The sequence below is a fragment of the Rhinolophus sinicus genome, linkage group LG10 (assembly GCF_036562045.2).
Source record: "Rhinolophus sinicus isolate RSC01 linkage group LG10, ASM3656204v1, whole genome shotgun sequence".
NCBI classification, from domain to species: Eukaryota; Metazoa; Chordata; class Mammalia; order Chiroptera; family Rhinolophidae; genus Rhinolophus; species Rhinolophus sinicus.
Window position 1 is genome coordinate 44,374,671 of NC_133759.1, and position 16,687 is coordinate 44,391,357.

At 43.6% G+C, this 16,687-nt stretch overlaps 1 protein-coding gene across 1 annotated transcript in view; it reads right to left on the reverse strand.

The window, feature by feature from the left end:
• Nucleotides 1–7,605: 7,605 nt before the first annotated feature.
• LMCD1 (LIM and cysteine rich domains 1) overlaps nucleotides 7,606–16,687 on the reverse strand; it is a 57,635-nt gene continuing 48,553 nt past the window's right edge. The window contains exons 5-6 of the mRNA XM_019748313.2: nucleotides 9,949–10,164; nucleotides 7,606–8,264 (exon numbers count right to left, since the gene is read on the reverse strand). Of these exons, the coding sequence (XP_019603872.1) occupies nucleotides 8,106–8,264; nucleotides 9,949–10,164 (375 nt within the window). The 3' untranslated portion in view covers nucleotides 7,606–8,105. The remainder of the gene's footprint in view (nucleotides 8,265–9,948; nucleotides 10,165–16,687) is intronic.

Here is a 16,687-nt window from a genome sequence, read left to right on the forward strand (position 1 = left end):
ACAGAGGGGAGTCTAACCAACAGACTTGCTTGGATCCTTCCGGCCTGCCCCACTTAATTCACATATGCTAAAGTGAATATGCTAAGTTTCCCTTCCTGAAGCAGGCTTTTCTGTCTGAATTTGTTCAGGCAGGTCAAAACAAAGCAAAACTCTTATTGAGTTTATTGGACTTTTCCTTTCAGCGTAAAATAGCCTGCATGCCAGGGGGGCACGTTCTGGGGAGACTCATTTTGAACCCCTACGGTACCTACATTCACAACTGTGTATGTGGGTGTGTATCAGGATGCTGAAATGTCTCTCTCAGTGGACATTGATGCTTGGGCATTTATAGAAGGTCTCAGAGATTAGAAAGAAGGAAAGGAAGTTTGCTGATGGACTTTAAAGAAACACATTTTTTCCTTTTAAACCACAGTCTCCAAGAGTAGAGGAGACTGCAATTAAGCCCTCTTCTTCCATGGTTTGCCGTTGGGTAATACAAATAACAATAATAATGATAAAAGCCGGTACTCATTGAATACTTACTATGTGTCAGGAGCTGTTTTAAATCTTTAAACATACATAAATCCATTTAATCCTCAAAACAGCCCTATAAGGGAAATACTATTACTATCTACATTTTATAATGGAGGAACCGGAGAACAAAGTGAAATGGCTTCTCCAAGGTGCCAGTAGAGTCAGGCTTAGAGTTGAGGCCCCTCGCTCCAAAGCCCACTCCGTGCATAGCAGTGTTGCATGGCCGGATGTGTTGGCTGTGTCTGGTGAGCCCGTGGGAAAGATCATGACTGCTAGTAACCTGTTTGCTAGGAAGCTGGGGTGCGGGAGGTTGGGGAGGGGGGCGGATCCTGGGAAGGAGCACAGCTGGGATTCTGCTGGAATTCAGGCAGATCTGAGCAGATAACTGTCTGTTATTTCTTGCTCTCCTCTGATAGATTGTAACTCCTTTAGCACAAGAATGTATCCTTTCTCCACCATTGTATGTCTAATACGTAGCACGTGTAGTAGGTGCTGAGTAAGTGCATGGTAAGTGAACGAGTAAAAGCATGAACTATGGAGTGAGTGAGTGAGTGGCCTGTTGCTTGGAAGACAAACCATGGAGTCTGACATAAGTACAATCTGGTCAAGGGCTAAATCAATTACATAATCGGTTGAGTCTCTGAGCATCTGGAGGAATCAGCAAGGGCTTCCTGGAAGAGAGAGCATTTGTGCCAAGAACCTGGAAGCAGAGGTGGCAAAAGTGTGGCCTTTCCAGAGGGGACAAGCACCAAAACTCAGTTTGCAAGCCCTGGCCCAAGATGTCACAGACACCTCCCCTGCAGAGGTGGACCACACAGGCAATGTATTGAGCTGACAAATACCTTCCTACTTGGCCTTCCATCCAGCTTTGGCACAAATGGTCCCTTGTGTTGGCCAAGGATGCCCGCCTATCTGCTCCTGCTCCCTCTCCCCTTATCAGCCGAAGATGAACTCCACAGAGGTCTCCTGTCAACCTAAGCCCAAGTCATTCCCTTGTAGGGCAAAGGCTTGTGATTCTTTGCAACCATATTTCATAACGCAGCAGCCTGCATAACCTAACATATTGGGATCATTAGCAGCTTGTGTCACTCTTCTATTTTAAAACTTTCCATATTTGAACTCATGGAAGTACATCCTTCACATTTATTAAACTTTTCCCATAAAAGCAATTTTAGTACGTCCCCATCAAATTTAGTAAGTCCCCATCATGAATTAAACAGAAAAGGCCACAGTAAAACCTTTTAGACATTTCCTTTAGGGAATACCATTTTATTTAGGCCTTTAAAAACATTTGTCTTTTCTTGCCAGTAATTAAAAAAATATCAAGACAAATGAGATTTTTAGTCGCATGATAATTACTTCAAGATGAAGTTTGTGACTTGGCTTCTATGCTCGCTCTTCATTGCAGCTCCTCCCAGGTCTCTCAGGAGCCTCCATTTCCCAATCCTGGGACAATCTTAGTCGCCTAGATTCCTTGGGTGAGTTCTCGTCCAGTTTCTTTGACTGCTGCTTTGCTCCTGTAGTGTTAGCCACCCTCTCTCTTTGGTGAGCTGGGCCAGCTCCACGTTGCCCAGAAGGCTTTTCCTTGCCACCTCCATCTCTAACATGGCTTCTCTTTTTCACAAGGGGCCTGTTTCATGTGATTTGGGTGTGGCTGTCTTTCGCATCCTTTCTCCTCCCCGTCAGAAGTTGGCTGGTTGGCGTTGTGCTCGAGGCACTGCCAACCATAGTACTCCTGCCACCTGGGCACAGTGGTTGGTGAAGAGATAGGCACGTGACCCACATTGGGACAGTCAAAGTCATTCCCAGAAATCCCCCCAAATAGACTCTTCCTTTTCATTGGGGTCACTTGCTCTAAGGACAAAAGTATCCCTAACTGCTGCTGGTGGTGGCCATGTCTGCTACAGTCTGGGTGAGCCTGCCTGAGGATAACAGAGGTGAGAGATGGAGAAAGGAAGCAGATTCTTAACTTCATAATTTGAACTACTGGGTCCAGTTGTTCCTGAAGGTGGTGCTTCTTTTGAACTTTCTCACTAGAAAGTAAATTCTATAATGTGGATACCTTCCAATTTGGGGGCAGCGTTAAATGAGCTTGAATTGGACTTCCCTTACTTGTCGCAAGGGAGTCCTGCATATTATTTCTTCTGTCTGCAAGTCCAAATCCTTTCTGCTGCTCAAAAACCAATGTTGTCCCAAACTTAGACAAAAGAAACTCTTGATGCTGATGCCTGCAGTTTTTATTACCATAGAATAGAATCAAACCAAGGGATCATTTTGCTTCAAACTAGTAGAATCAGACTGAGTGCAAATAACAGTTGAGAAAAAAGAGCAAACACAATTCTGTCAACAGCATCATCTCTAATCTTGGCTTGTCAAAGGCAGAGGCATGTAAATGGCCACCATTTCGCGTAACTTTCTCGTATTTTAAGCCAAATATCTGGAGCCAAAATCTGATAACCCAGTGAGTCAAATATTCATGCCATTATCATTTGCGTCCCCATGGGACAGACTTGATTAAAACTGCAAATGAACTGGGAGTGTTATGGCCTCAGAAATGTGTAATTCACCCAAGCTGAAATGAGAAACATCTAGGCATCAGTCACATTGTTTTTGACTACAATTAACAAGATCCCCACTAATGAGAAACTCTATGAGGAGGAAACATATTACACAATGAGGAAATGTATCACCCTGCCTAAAGAGTAAGGAAATAATGGTCTCATGTAACAAGAAGCCTAGAGGTGAGTTCACTGGCTCGATGACATACGAGGGACCTACGCTCTGTTTAACTCTCATCTCTATTGTCCTCGGCTTATTGGCTCGGTTTACTTGTCTCTCCAAGGTTCTAAGATGGCACCAGGAATTTCAAGTCCAGAGCACACAGTTGAAGAAGAGGGAGCTCCTTGAGAACTGGATGATTCCAAAGCTGGGGGAAAGAAAATAAAAGACGAGCCAGGAACGCCTTCTGGTGACAGGATGTAAAATTGTATTTCAAGAATGATGGGACGTGTCAAAAGGACACAGCCAACTGGAAGGAGCTTTTTTGACCAAATTTGGAACAATTTGAGCATTAAAATAAACGATAGTAGTAGATGATAAACAATTTGACAAAATAGAAATCTGAAACTCCAAACTGATATAAATAAATGAATCAATCAAAATAGGGAGAAGAGAGAGCTTTTCCTTATAGTAGAATGCAAATTAAGAAACATTGAATGAATTATTGAATTCAAGAAATCAACATTTGGCAACTATCAGAGTAATAATTCAGTCAAGAGACATCAATGTATGTTAAGAACCAGGAGGTAGAATTTTGATGAGGAACAGGATAGTAACATAGTCTCAAAAGTACCTTCCTGCAAAATGCTCATTAAATACAAATGGAAAAAGAGTAACAACATTGGGAAAATCTTGCATAATCAAGTGTTTAAAATTAATATCAACACTAATGGAACAAATACAAATCTTGTATCATCTGATGGGGTACAATGAAAACAGCATCACTTCTGTGGCATTCCTACCCAAAATGCATAACTTGAATCTAATTATGAAAGAATATCAAACAAACCCAATTTGATGGACAGTCTACTCAATAAGTGGCCTTTAATCTTCTAAGATGTCAAGATCATAAATGTCAAAGAAAGAACGAGGAACACTTCCAAACTACACTAAAGACAACGCTAAAGAGAATACTAAAGAGAAAAGATAACTAAATGAAATATATAATTCTGGACCAGATCTTTCTGTTATAAAAAGCCTTATTGGGTCAATTGGTAAAACTTGAATTAGAGCTGAGGATTAGCTGATAAAGGGTTCATTCCTGATTTTAATGGTTGTTTGTGGCGATGTAGGAAAATGTTCTTGTTTGTAGGAATTACACACTAAAATATTCAGGCGTGATGAAGCACTGTGCCAGCCACACCCTCAAATGATTCAAGAAGAAAACTTCTTTGTTTTCTTCTTGTAACTTTTTTTTGGGTAAGTTTAAAATTATATCAAAAGAAAAAGAAAGAAGGGCTATTTTCTCCAGAGCATCTCTTTTCATTAAGATAGAAAACTTTTCTAAGCATCTCCCCAATGGAAAAGCCCCTTTGGCTGGGACTGGGTCACATGTCCTTTCTCCAGCTGCAAAGGAGTCTGGGAAAGTGGGTTTATAGAATGGAACGTGGGCTCTTCCCACAAGGAAGAAGGAAGTGGGGGTGGAGAATGGCAACATGTAGGCAGTCAACAGAGCCTGCCTCAGTCTGAAGTTTTGATATTTGCTTTAGGCCATTTTGGAATACAGTGCCATTAGCAACAGTGACTCATCCAAGAGCCCTCGGCTGTTTGCTCTTTCCTTTAGTTGCTAGACATTGTACTAGGATTGGAGAGGCAAAGACAATGAGACTATCCTCTCAAGAAGTTCCTAGGGGAGCCTTTCACAAACTAATAATTTTAGCACAATAGAATCAATGCAATGATCGCTGTAAGTCAGGGTTATTGCTACAGCACAGGTGAACCTAAAATCCCCCAGAGGGGAGGGTAAGGCCAGGGAAGTGTTCGTAGAGGATGGAAGTGATGGGAATGGTGACTCCTCTGCTGACAAGAGGGCTGAATCACGGACCGGTTAATAGTGTAACATTTTAAAACGTACATCGTTCCGATTCTGGCACAGAATCCCACCCAGCTCTGGGGGCCCCATGGAAGAGGCTGCAGTTGAGCACAGTATGGGGAGCTCCAGGAGGAGGGAGCAGCCTGAGCAATGGCACAGAGGTAGGAAAGGCGTGGGGTGCATACAGGGACCTGTAACCTGTCCATTGGGCTTCTGAAAGGGGAGCAGGAAGCAAGGTGAACTGGAGCCAGGAAAATTAAGAAATCTGAATGCAAGGCAAAGAAGTTTCAACTTGTGTGCGTTCAATAGGGAACCCCTGAGTGTTCTGAGAGGAGAGTGCATGATCAGGCTGTGATTCTGAGCAGTTCACCTGAGCAGTGTGTGGAGAGGGTGAGTTCGTGCCAGGGAGACTCACTAGGAGACTGTGGTCAGTCTGGGCAGAAACCGTTTGAGGTGAAATATGACCTTGGAGCTGGAGGGAGAGAAAGGACTGTACTGAGTCACCCGTCAGGTGGGAAGAGGGAGTGTCAGCAACGATTTGTGTGTTCCAAACGCAAGGATGGGGTGTCATTAGTAGATACAGGAAGGCAGGAGCACGCTCCGGGTGGTGTCCAATGGGGTCTGTTGTGGGTCATCACTCCCACCCACAATGGTGTGGACAAAGCCATCAGGACAAAGGCAATTAGGCATCAGGCTGGGTTTCAGCAGAGGAGACATCACGTATTTGATAATCTCCCTGTCTAGCCATCACCAACCCCTGCTTTTAAAAAACTCTTGGAAGGCTCCCCACTGCTTCTAGAACAGAAACCAGTCTTTTCTGTCACTCACAAAGGTGGAGTACCTCGAATGTCTCAGTGCTAAGCAAACGCCCCATCGCTGTTGGTGCTCCGGCTCCACACATCTTCTTTGAGTCCCATGCGTGGGCCACTGTCACCACTGTATCTCCAACACTAGTCAATAGGTGTTGAATAAACTGGTGCTGCTTCAGCCTCAAGGCCTGGTACATGTCATCCTCATATACATCTTTAACCATCGTCCTTTTCCTCTTTGCCCACTCAGGGGCACTCATACGTTAGATATTAGTGTCACTATCCTAACACCCCTTACTCGGTCTAATATCTTTCATATACTTGATAGCAACATGTACCTCCCCTCTACAGCATCCACAGTAGCTGTAATTTTACATTGACTGTGGGAGTATTTGACTAGGGCCCATCTCCCCTACAGACTGTAAAATCCAGGGGGCAGGGGGCACTGTTTTTTCTTTGCGTGCTGTACCCCTGTACTGAACATGGAAATTGGAACTCTGTAGTGCTCAGTGAAGATCTGTGGAATGAATGAATGAGTGAGTAAATGAGTGACTATTCCATTGGTGTTTCTGGGGGCGGGGGTTGATCGAAGGGAGTTTCTGAATGTCTAGGAGAAATTGGGAAGTATTAGGTTGGTGCAAAAGTAAACTCGGTTTTTGCAATTATTTTTAACTTTTTAAACCACAATACTTGTGCACCAATCTAATAGAAGTCTAGAGAAATAATGGGTCCTCAGACCAGAAAGACAACTAAACCAAGTTTTGGAAGGATTCAGATGTCAGAATAAGAACGTGGTTCTTAATTGTGTCAGTGAGGAGCCATGAAGGTTAGGTGAGGAAGACGACACAGGCACAGCTTCCCGTTGAGAAGACAGACACGACACAACAGGGAAACTGAGTGTGGCTGCAGAGTGGGCTGGCACCTTAGAAGGATATTGCAGTCACTTTGGTCAAACTTGCAAAGCACATGAATGAGGATATTGCAGGTAAGAGATGATGGCGGAATTTGTGTGGTAACACATAAGAGACTTGGCAACACATGGGAAGTTTAAGAAGGAAAGAAGCCCCGTGGTGATGGGACTGTGAGTCCGTAGGACTCGTGTCTTTTTTATCCTTATAGCCACAGTAGAAAAAGAGACGTCTTTTCTTAGAAATTGTGGAAAGGAAACTAATTTTGGGGCTGCAAATGCTCAGAGAGGCCATAAAAAGAGAGATCTTGCCCAAAGACCTATTCTATTTGGTTCATTCCATGTTCAGTTGGCAACATTTAAAGGAGAGATTTCTCATAAAATTCCAGTATTTCTTAGGATCTGTCCACACTGGTCACCATGTCCCACGTGGCACCAACCACTGGTTGAGCTTAGGTGGCTCTATTTGGCTGCTTACCTGCCTGGGCTCTGAGGGCAGCTGAGTTGGGTCCCTGCTCTTCAAGCTGCTCATCGGTTCCTAGAAGGCTGCTCTTTGGTACGTCATGACACATTGCATGTATGTTCCCATCAGTGATCTGGGGGTGCCTGAAACTGGGATGGGGGTTCTGCTCCCAGGACCTACACTCCCCAAAGAACTCTGGTGAGACGAACAGGCACAGCAGCACTTACAGTGCCTTCTGCCAGCACCAGCATTCAGGGTCACAGGGCTAAATGGATGCTGTGAAATCACTCTCCCGGTGTAAATAATTAGATAAAGGCATATGTGGACTGCATAAAATGTTTATTGATATGTTTATCATGCCAAAAAAAGGTTTTTATTTAACATTCAAATTCCATTTGAAAGGAGGCAACAAACAATCATTGGGATCCCAGCCTGCTCCTGGAGGAGCTCCCACGCTCACAAAAAAGCACGCACATTCTATAGCTATGTGATTTGATCACTCAGAATTGCATTCTGGGAAACTCCTCCTAGAGATCCCTTGCAAGATGCCAATTGTGTCTTTCGTTGGTAGCTGGGAAACAACAGCAACAAAAACAAAATAACTCCATCCTACGACTTCTCAGAACATTTCTGGCTTTGAAACTATTGACTCTCACCACCACCCCACCTAGAATATATGTGTGTATATATTCCCACTGAAAAAATAAATCATTGTTTTTGTTGCTTGCCGGCTGTTGGGTCAGACCCTTAGGATGGCCTCAGTGCACCTGGCTTTCCTTCTCGGTGGGCTCCCGTGGATTCCGGTCATGGGCAGGCAGCCTTTCAGGAGCGTTTGGACTTGCTACAAGTTGGGCACAGAAGCTGACCCTTGGTGACGATGTACGCCCGGCCACTCAGCAGCTGCTCGCAGCCCTCACAGACAAAGTGCTTTCGGTGCCAGGCCAGGTCTTCCACGCGCTGGTAGTCCTCTGAGAATATTATCTGGGGAGGAGAGCAGAAGAAATGAACCTAGTAGAGACAGTGTATTGAGGGCAAGTTGTAGGATGGTGGTTTATCCTACCCTATTCTTGTTTTGACCCTTAAATACTTCAGTGGAGAAATCTGACATCTTGGTGAAGGTTGTGGTTGCATCTTAGCTTCTTGGATGGAAAAAAAAGTCCCCCACCATTAGCAGGTATGATTTATCTAGTCTCTGAGATACTCTTTGGGTCAAATGCAAAGCCCAGTTTTCTTCTGAGACAGGATTACATGCCCCAGTGAGGACAGCTTAATGATATTAGCTAAGTTACCAATGGCCAGCCTTCAAGAGCAAGAACACACAGGGTCACTCACCTTGGAATAAAGTGACACTTTGCAATATATATGGTGAGAAACCTCCGAGGCTCAGAAAGAGAAGAATAGCATACTGGTTAACTGTGCCTTTGCATTTTGGGGTCAAACAGGAACCAGGGATGAGGTTTCACTTAAATACTAAACAGCTTCGTGACTAGGGGCAAATTGCTTAATCTCCCTGCATCTCAGTTTCTACATCTGTAGAATGGGGATATAAATGCTATCCCTGGTTCCCATAGGGTTTTATGAGCTACTACACATGAAGTGCTTGGTATAGTGGTGGATACAAAGTCACTGCTGTATGACTATCATTGACCTCTCTGAGCTGCACTTTTCTCACATGTAAAATGGGGATAATGATTCTCTCCCCCTAAAGGATTGTTGGGAGATATCAGGGCACATCACACATAAAGTATGTAGCAAATTACTGACCCATTTGTAAGCTCTTAATAAAGGATAGAGTGTTATTACAGTGAGTATATTGTTGTGCTCACAAAAATGAGGTTGTGGGCCAGGCCTGCTGACCATCCTTTTCTTTCCTAAAATTGCTTGATGACAAAGTTATTAGGTGAGAGGGCTTAACTTCGCATGGAGACCAATGGTGGAAGGTGGTAGAGGCAGATATTGGCTTAAAGCGAAGAAGACCCTCACGTGTGCCAAAGATGAAGGTAGTGAGTTTCCTGTCACCAGATGCATGCAGATAGTAGCTATTATCCTCCTAATTATTATTGTTATTATTAATAGACCTTAGAATTCCTCTAGTGTTAACCCATATTGGAGAGTTGAACCCCTTTATAGCACGTCTAACTACTGTATTGCATCGTGTTACGTTAATGTTGTATTATATCACGTGTGGTATCCTCAGACTAACAGCAGCTCCCACTCAGTAGTCACTTGGTCAGGCCCATGCCAAGCATTTTCATGCAGTATCTCATTTATCTGCATAGCAGCCCCATGGGATGGGCACTGTTATTCTTCCCATTTTACAAGTAATAAAACTGAGGCACAGGAGTTAGGTAACCACACGACTAATAGTTGCAGAGTGAGGTTGGAATGTGGGTAACCCTGCCTCCTGGTGCACTTCCCCATGTTCTTCTGAGCACTTACTAAGTGCCAAGGCACTCTGTGTCTGGTACCCTGTGTCTCCTGGGGGGGCAACTATCGGCTCCATTTTGCAGATGAGAAAACAGAGGCTGAGAGCATGAAGTGAGACCCGAGTCTCAGTTTTCCCATCTGTGGATCACGTCATCAATGAAGCCTTACTCCCCTTGGCCTATGCGTCCTCTCCCACAGTAGAGGTGTCATCCCACCATCCAGCCCCACCAGCTCTTACCTCATCACAGCCGGAGCACCGGGGCCGGACACTCTCACAGTAATGGCGGCCACACCAGGGCGCACCGTCCTTCCAGAAGTAGATGAGGTCCACCAGAGGCTCGGAGCACTTGAAGCACACAAAGCAGGCAGGATGCCACTGCTTGTCGTAGCCTGCCCTGTCTGAGTAGACCACGGGGCTGTCGGCAGGGGCCACTTCCTTGCACAGCTCACAGACCTAGAAGGGTGAAGGAAGACCCCAAAGATACAAGGTATTCAGGAAGGCGTGGTGACACAGGTTTGGGTTTTGACTCCAGTCTCTTTACTTCTTTAGTGACCTTGAGCAAGTTACTATATCTCTCTGTTCCTCAGTTTTCTCATCTGCAAAGTGGGATAATAATATTGCCTACCTAGTAGGTTGTTGTGAAGACTAAATGAAGTACTTGTTTAGCTCAGTGATTCTCAAACATTTTGTTCTCAGGACACTTTATACTGTTAAAAATTATTAAGAACCATAAAGAGTTTTTGTTCATATGGGTAATAGCTATTGATATTTCCCATAAGAGAAATTGAAACTGAGAAAAAATAACTAATTATGTATTAATTCACTTAAAAATAATAAACTGATAACATGTTAACATAAATATTTGTAATGAAACATAATTCTAGTTTCCAAAACAGAAAAAATTAGTGAGAAGAATCGCATTGTTTTACATTTTTGCAACCTCTTTAATGACTGGCTCAATAGAGAACTGCTGGGTTCTTGTAACTGCTTTTGCTTTTCACCTTTTGCATTATGTTGTCTTCTTTGAAATATATGAAGACAATCTGGCCTCACACTGATATGAAGTTGGAAAAGGAAGGGAGGAGCATTTTAATAGCCTTTCCCGATAACTGTAGCTAGTTTTGTTTGGTTCTATGTCAAAATTCAAGTGGTAGTTTCTGAAAAGTTAATGCAGAATTTGAAACCATATCAATCAACCTCTCACCCTTGTTACACGAAAACTCATTGGTCCGCCTTGCACTTTGAATGGATTTTTACCCGTGTATGAGTATTTTGCAATAAACTTTAGTTTAGAACACAAAAATTGTGAAGATAGTAGAGTTCTCATGTATCCCATACCCAGTTTTCTCTGTTCTTAGCGTCTTACATTAACGTGGTATATTTGACACAATTAAAAGTACTATACCATGTTTCTCCGAAAATAAGCCCTACCCCGAAAATAAGCCCCAGTTAAGATTGTCAGCCAGATGGATACATTTACGTTATGACGATGTTCCAGAAGAAGATGACATGCCTGTATTTGAATAGATGTAGACTGTTGTACATGAAAAAAATAAGACATCCCCTGAAAATATGCCCCAATGCGTCTTTTGGAGAAAAAATTAATATAAGACCCGGTCTTATTTTGGGGGAAACACGGTACATATGTTATTATTCACTAAAGTCTAAACTTTATTCAGATGTTTTTGCATTTACCTAATGTCCTTTTATTGTTCTAGGATTCCATCCAGGAAACCACATTACATTTAGTTGTCATGTCTCCTTAGGCTCCTCTTGGCTATGACAGTTTCTCAGACTTTCCCTGTTTTTGATGACTGACAGTTTGGAGGCGTGCGGGTCAGATATTTTGTAGAATATCCCTCAATTGGGATTTGTATGATGTTATCATCATGATTAAATTGGGAGGAAACCACAGAGAGGTAAATTGTTATCCTCATCACCTCCTCCTCAGAGTACATACTCGGTCCCTAAAATCTTTTGAGTTGTTTTGGTGTTATCTCCTCCTCAAAACTCTGATGGTGATGACAATGATACCAGCTGTCATTTCCTTATGGCAGGTCTACGTCTAGCACTCTGCTCAGAATCTTGCACTCATTTCTAATCCCCCTTACCAAAACCCTAGGGAGTTACTTTCCCTTCTAGTTATCTCCCTTTTGGAATCATTATTTCCCCCAAGATATGGCAAAACTGAGGTTCCGAGAGAGTCAGAGACTGCTTGGTAATGTACAGCTGATAGGAGGCAAAGCTGAGATTTGAACACTGACCAAGCCTACCCCAAAGCTAAGGTTCATTCTACTATACCATGTGGCCTTTCAATCAGGTGTTGGCAAACTATGGTTGTGGCCAAATACCGCCATGGCCGGTTCTTGTAGAACCCCCCAGTTAAGAATGGACTTGATGTTTGAATTCCAATTCAGTGAAATATTTTCTGCCCCAAAATAATTCCGTTTTTCTCATTAGCAGACCTGTGGTATGCACTAAATCGTGTGTCCCCCAAATTCCTATGTTGAAGCCCTAACCCTAATGTGACTGTATTTAAAGATGGGGCCTTTCTGGAGGTAACTAAGGTTAAACAAGGTGGTAAAGGCGGGGCCCTAATCAGACAGAACTGGCGTCCCTATAAGAAGAGAGACCAGAGATTAAGCAAGTTTCTTTCTTTCTCTCTCTCCCTGTATGCTCACAGAGGAAAGGCCGTGTGAGGACACAGTGAGAAGGCAGCCATCTGAAATACAGGAAGAGAGGCCTCACCAAAACCCAACCCTGCCAGCACCTTGATCTTGGACTCCAGCCTCCAGAACTGTGAGAAAATAAATTTCTGTTGTTTAAGCCACCTGGTCTATGGTATTCTCAGTTCCTAGTTATGGCAGCCCAAACTGACTAATACAACCTGTATCACAAAAACTTGTGCTTGCTTATATTTTTATACAGTTGACCCTTGAACAACATGGGTTTAAACTGTGGGGGATCCATGCAGTTTAAACCTGTGGTGTTCAAGGGTCAGCTCTATTTTGAATATAATAAAAATAAAACATAAAAAATTAAAAATTAAAAAGTTGTGAAAATTTGTTTTCTCTCTTGTTACATAAAGTACCAATATGATATCACTGATTTTGGCTCTTGGCCCACAACCCCTGAAATACTGACTACCTGGCTTTCCACAGCAAATGTTTGCTGACTCTGTCTTTAGATGAGAACTCCATCTTACTAAGCACCGCTTACCAATTATGTGTCAGCCCAAATCAAAACAGTTATTGGTTAGCCATGTAAAGATCAGTAGGCATATGTTAAGAGCCTAAACATGTAGTTGTCTTAATTTAAATACTTTAATTACGTATTTGGTATACTCCTGTATATGAAGAGGGAATAAAAAGTAAGATGGTCAAAACTGGGGCAAGAAAACCAAGTGACAAAGAATGCCATGTACTGATAGCAGTCCCTAAGCATAGTGGCTGCTGAATGAATGTCTAAAGAATGTATTTGGTTAATTGATCCTGAATGCCTGATGATGTTCCTTAGAACTTGCCCAATTTGTGGTTTCAGTTATGCCCACAAGAGCGACTGGTGTGAAAATCCCATGCCTCTGCACATGGCTGAGTCCCTGGAATCCATCAGAGGGTCTGAACCGAAAAGTAAGTGATGAGTCAGCATTCATTCCCCCCACCCCCATCTCTTTAGCATACCTTGTTCACGTGAACTATTTGGCAAGGGCTGTTTGAGTACCAAGCGAGCTTTCTGTCTGTCTGTCTTTCTAAATTTTACGGAATGAAATTTCCAGTCCTTTCCTCCCACACAGAGGGACTTACTGTCGATCCACCCCAGCTGGTCAGTTATCACCATGGTATATCAGTGGGGCTCCTGACTCCACATTTCCAGATGTTTGCTTAACATGCAAGTAGGAAAGAGAGAGGGGTAGAAATGTGTCTGGGTATCTCTGGGGGCAGGCACCCTCGACCCATCGGAGAAACTACAGGGATATGAGGTCAGAAAGGCAGTTTTGGGTGATCATGGGTGGCTTTGAATCCAGGCTAGAGGTGAGGCTTGCCTTCTGGAGGTCACAGGGAGCCATTAGTGGTTCTGGAGGTGAAGAGAGTAGCGTCCTGGCTTGCACTGTAGGGAGATAATTTCGGCGGCTGCATGGCGGGTGGAAGAGATTTGAGCTCACAGAGCTTGGTCTCGATTTCTCAGCTATCTGAAAGTCCTTTGTCAAGGGCCTCTCTGAGGCGTGTCTCTTCCCTCATTGTTTCCCCAGAATTCCTGGCTCTTGGCCTGTTACTACCAGTAGCCAACCCTTTTAAGTAAACAGTGTCACTGCCATTTTATGAAAACAAGATGTCTGGGTAATAAGCCCTGTCAACATGTGTCAGAAACTAATTTCCTCTTCTTGCCTCTGAGCTGTTTTCTGTGCCCCTTTCCCTGTCATCTCAAAGAATGATAGATCTGACAGTATCCTGGCTCTGTCAGCCTGGTGGCCTCTCAGCCATGAGGGCCAGGCTGGCAACCAGGAGGCAGAATGCCTAGCCTGCTTGGGTCCAATGACCCTGGCCCGGCTTTTCTCTGCACAAACTTATTTCCTACAATCCTTGGTACTGAGGTTTACAATTTCAAAATTGCAGTGGGTTGTTGAGAGTGGGGCTAGCTGTGTGACCTTAGGTTAGTTACCCACTCTCTCTGTGCCTTAGTTTTCATGACCCATCAAATGGGGCTACTAATACCGTGCTTTCCCGAAAATAAGACCTAGCCAGACAAGCAGCTCTAATGTGTCTTTTGGAGCAAAAATTAATATAAGAGCTGGTATTATATTATATTATATTATATTATATTATATTATATTATATTATATTATATTATATATTATACCTGGTCTTATATCATATTATATAAGACCCGGTCTTATAGTAAAATAAGACCGGGTCTTATATTAATTTTTGCTCCAAACGACGCATTAGAACTGATTGTCCAGCTAGGTCTTATTTTTGGGGAAACATGGTAATAATACCAACAACATTATAGGGTTGTTGCATAGATTAAATGAGATAATAGAGTTAATGGCCTTTGTAAGGGCTCAGTAATATTAGCTAAAGTCTCCTGTTATTCCCTACCCAGCCCTCCTTATACACGAGAAACCTGAGGCTCAGAGGAGTTAAACTACTTTCACAAGATGACAAAGACATGTTAGAGGCAGGATTTGTATTTGGTTTGGAGGCCCGGGGTTCCTTTCTGTAACACTGGGACCGGGTAGGTTGGCCATGAGTTATGCAAGTTTTATCGTCTGTCACTACCCCAGACGCAGCTACAATCGCTGCCTGGCTCGGCGGTCCTGCTCCTCTCCCTCTCCAATCCCACTCCCTCTAAGACAGTGACTCTCAGACTTGATTCTGCCCCAGCAACCCTAAAACCGACTGCTGGGCCCCAGCCCCAGAATGTCTGGTTCAGTAGGTCTGGGATGGGGCACGGGAATTTGCAAGTTCCCACGGGATACTTACTGGTGTGGCCAGGAAAGCACACTTTGAGAACCAAAGCATACGGTGTTTAAAAATGACCTTATATACAAGCGCAGCAACAATGATATCACCAATTTGATTTGGTTACAGCCGAAGCCAGTTGGAATTCCTGGGATGCTTACATTCTAAACTATTTAAAAGAAAGCCCCGTGTGGTCATTCTTAGGCTACTTCGCCTGTGAAGGAGAAAATGTGGTTAAGTAGAAGACCTTTGGGAAACTCATAGACACAGACAATAGTTTAGTGGTTACCAGAGGGTAAGGGGGGAGGGAGGTGGTAGATGAGGGTAAGGGGGATCAAATATATGGTGATGGAAGAACTGACTCTGGGAGGTGAACACACAATGTGATTTCTAGATGATGTATTACAGAATTGTACACCTGAAATTTATGCAACTTTACTAACAATTGTCACCCCAATAAACTTTAATTAAAAAAAAAAGGCATAGAGAAGAACATTGATCATCAGCATATTGGTTGGTTCTTATTCATACTTACAACTATCTAAATTCAGAACTTGGTCATGAGATTCTTTCCAACATTTGCCATATAACTTAGTTTATAGACTATTTCCCCCTGGGGGAAGGAGGTGAGGCCAAGACCTGTCATCGGTAGAATAAAGTTGAAGCTTCTCCCTGTGCCACTGAAGTTTGGCCCTCTCCTTGTTCAAATGGTCAGAGATTCTTAATGAAAAGGGTCTAAAATAAAGAGTTGAGGAATTCTGTACTTTGGGCCTTCGTAATCTATGAAAACGCTTGCTTGGAGAAAGCTGAGGAACGTTTTAGATTCAGGGGTCTCAGGCGCTAAAACCCTGCAGCGTTGGAGTTCTCTCAGTGTGTGGAAATGATGTTGCAAAGTTTTGGACCCTTCTCCAACCAGTGAGGTATCTAAGTGCCTTCCTTTGAATGGGATCCCACCTTAATGGCTTGCTTCTATCGAATGGAAGGTTTGCTACAGATCCTCGAGGAAGGTCATAAAAGGCTACACAACCTCCACAGGGCTCCCTCTCTCAGTACACACACCCTGGCCCTGGGCAGGCAGGCAAGAAGTCCTGAGGCCTCTATGCTAGGGCAACCGAGTGCAGAAAACACAGAGAAGCTCCTGCTGGTCCCGCCCCAGGCCGTCTATGTCTTCCCAGCAATAAGGCCAGACGTGCAAGGGAAGGAGCTTCAGAAGGTTCCAGCCCCCAGCCTGTAAGCTGCTCCAAATGATGCCACATGGACAGAGATAAGATATCCCCACAGAGCCCTGCCCAAATTGCTGATTTGTGAGCAAAACAGATGTTACTGCTTTAAGTCTCTACATCTTGGGGTGGTTTGATAGACAGCATTAGGTAACTGGAACATCAAATGTGGGTACGTGGAACTACTAAGACTTCTGAAATGGAAGTCATCAAGACATGAAGTGTTTTAGGCAATGGTAAATTAAGGACAGTGGCCAAGGGTTACACAGCCAAAGAGCTGTCTCTAAGGACTGT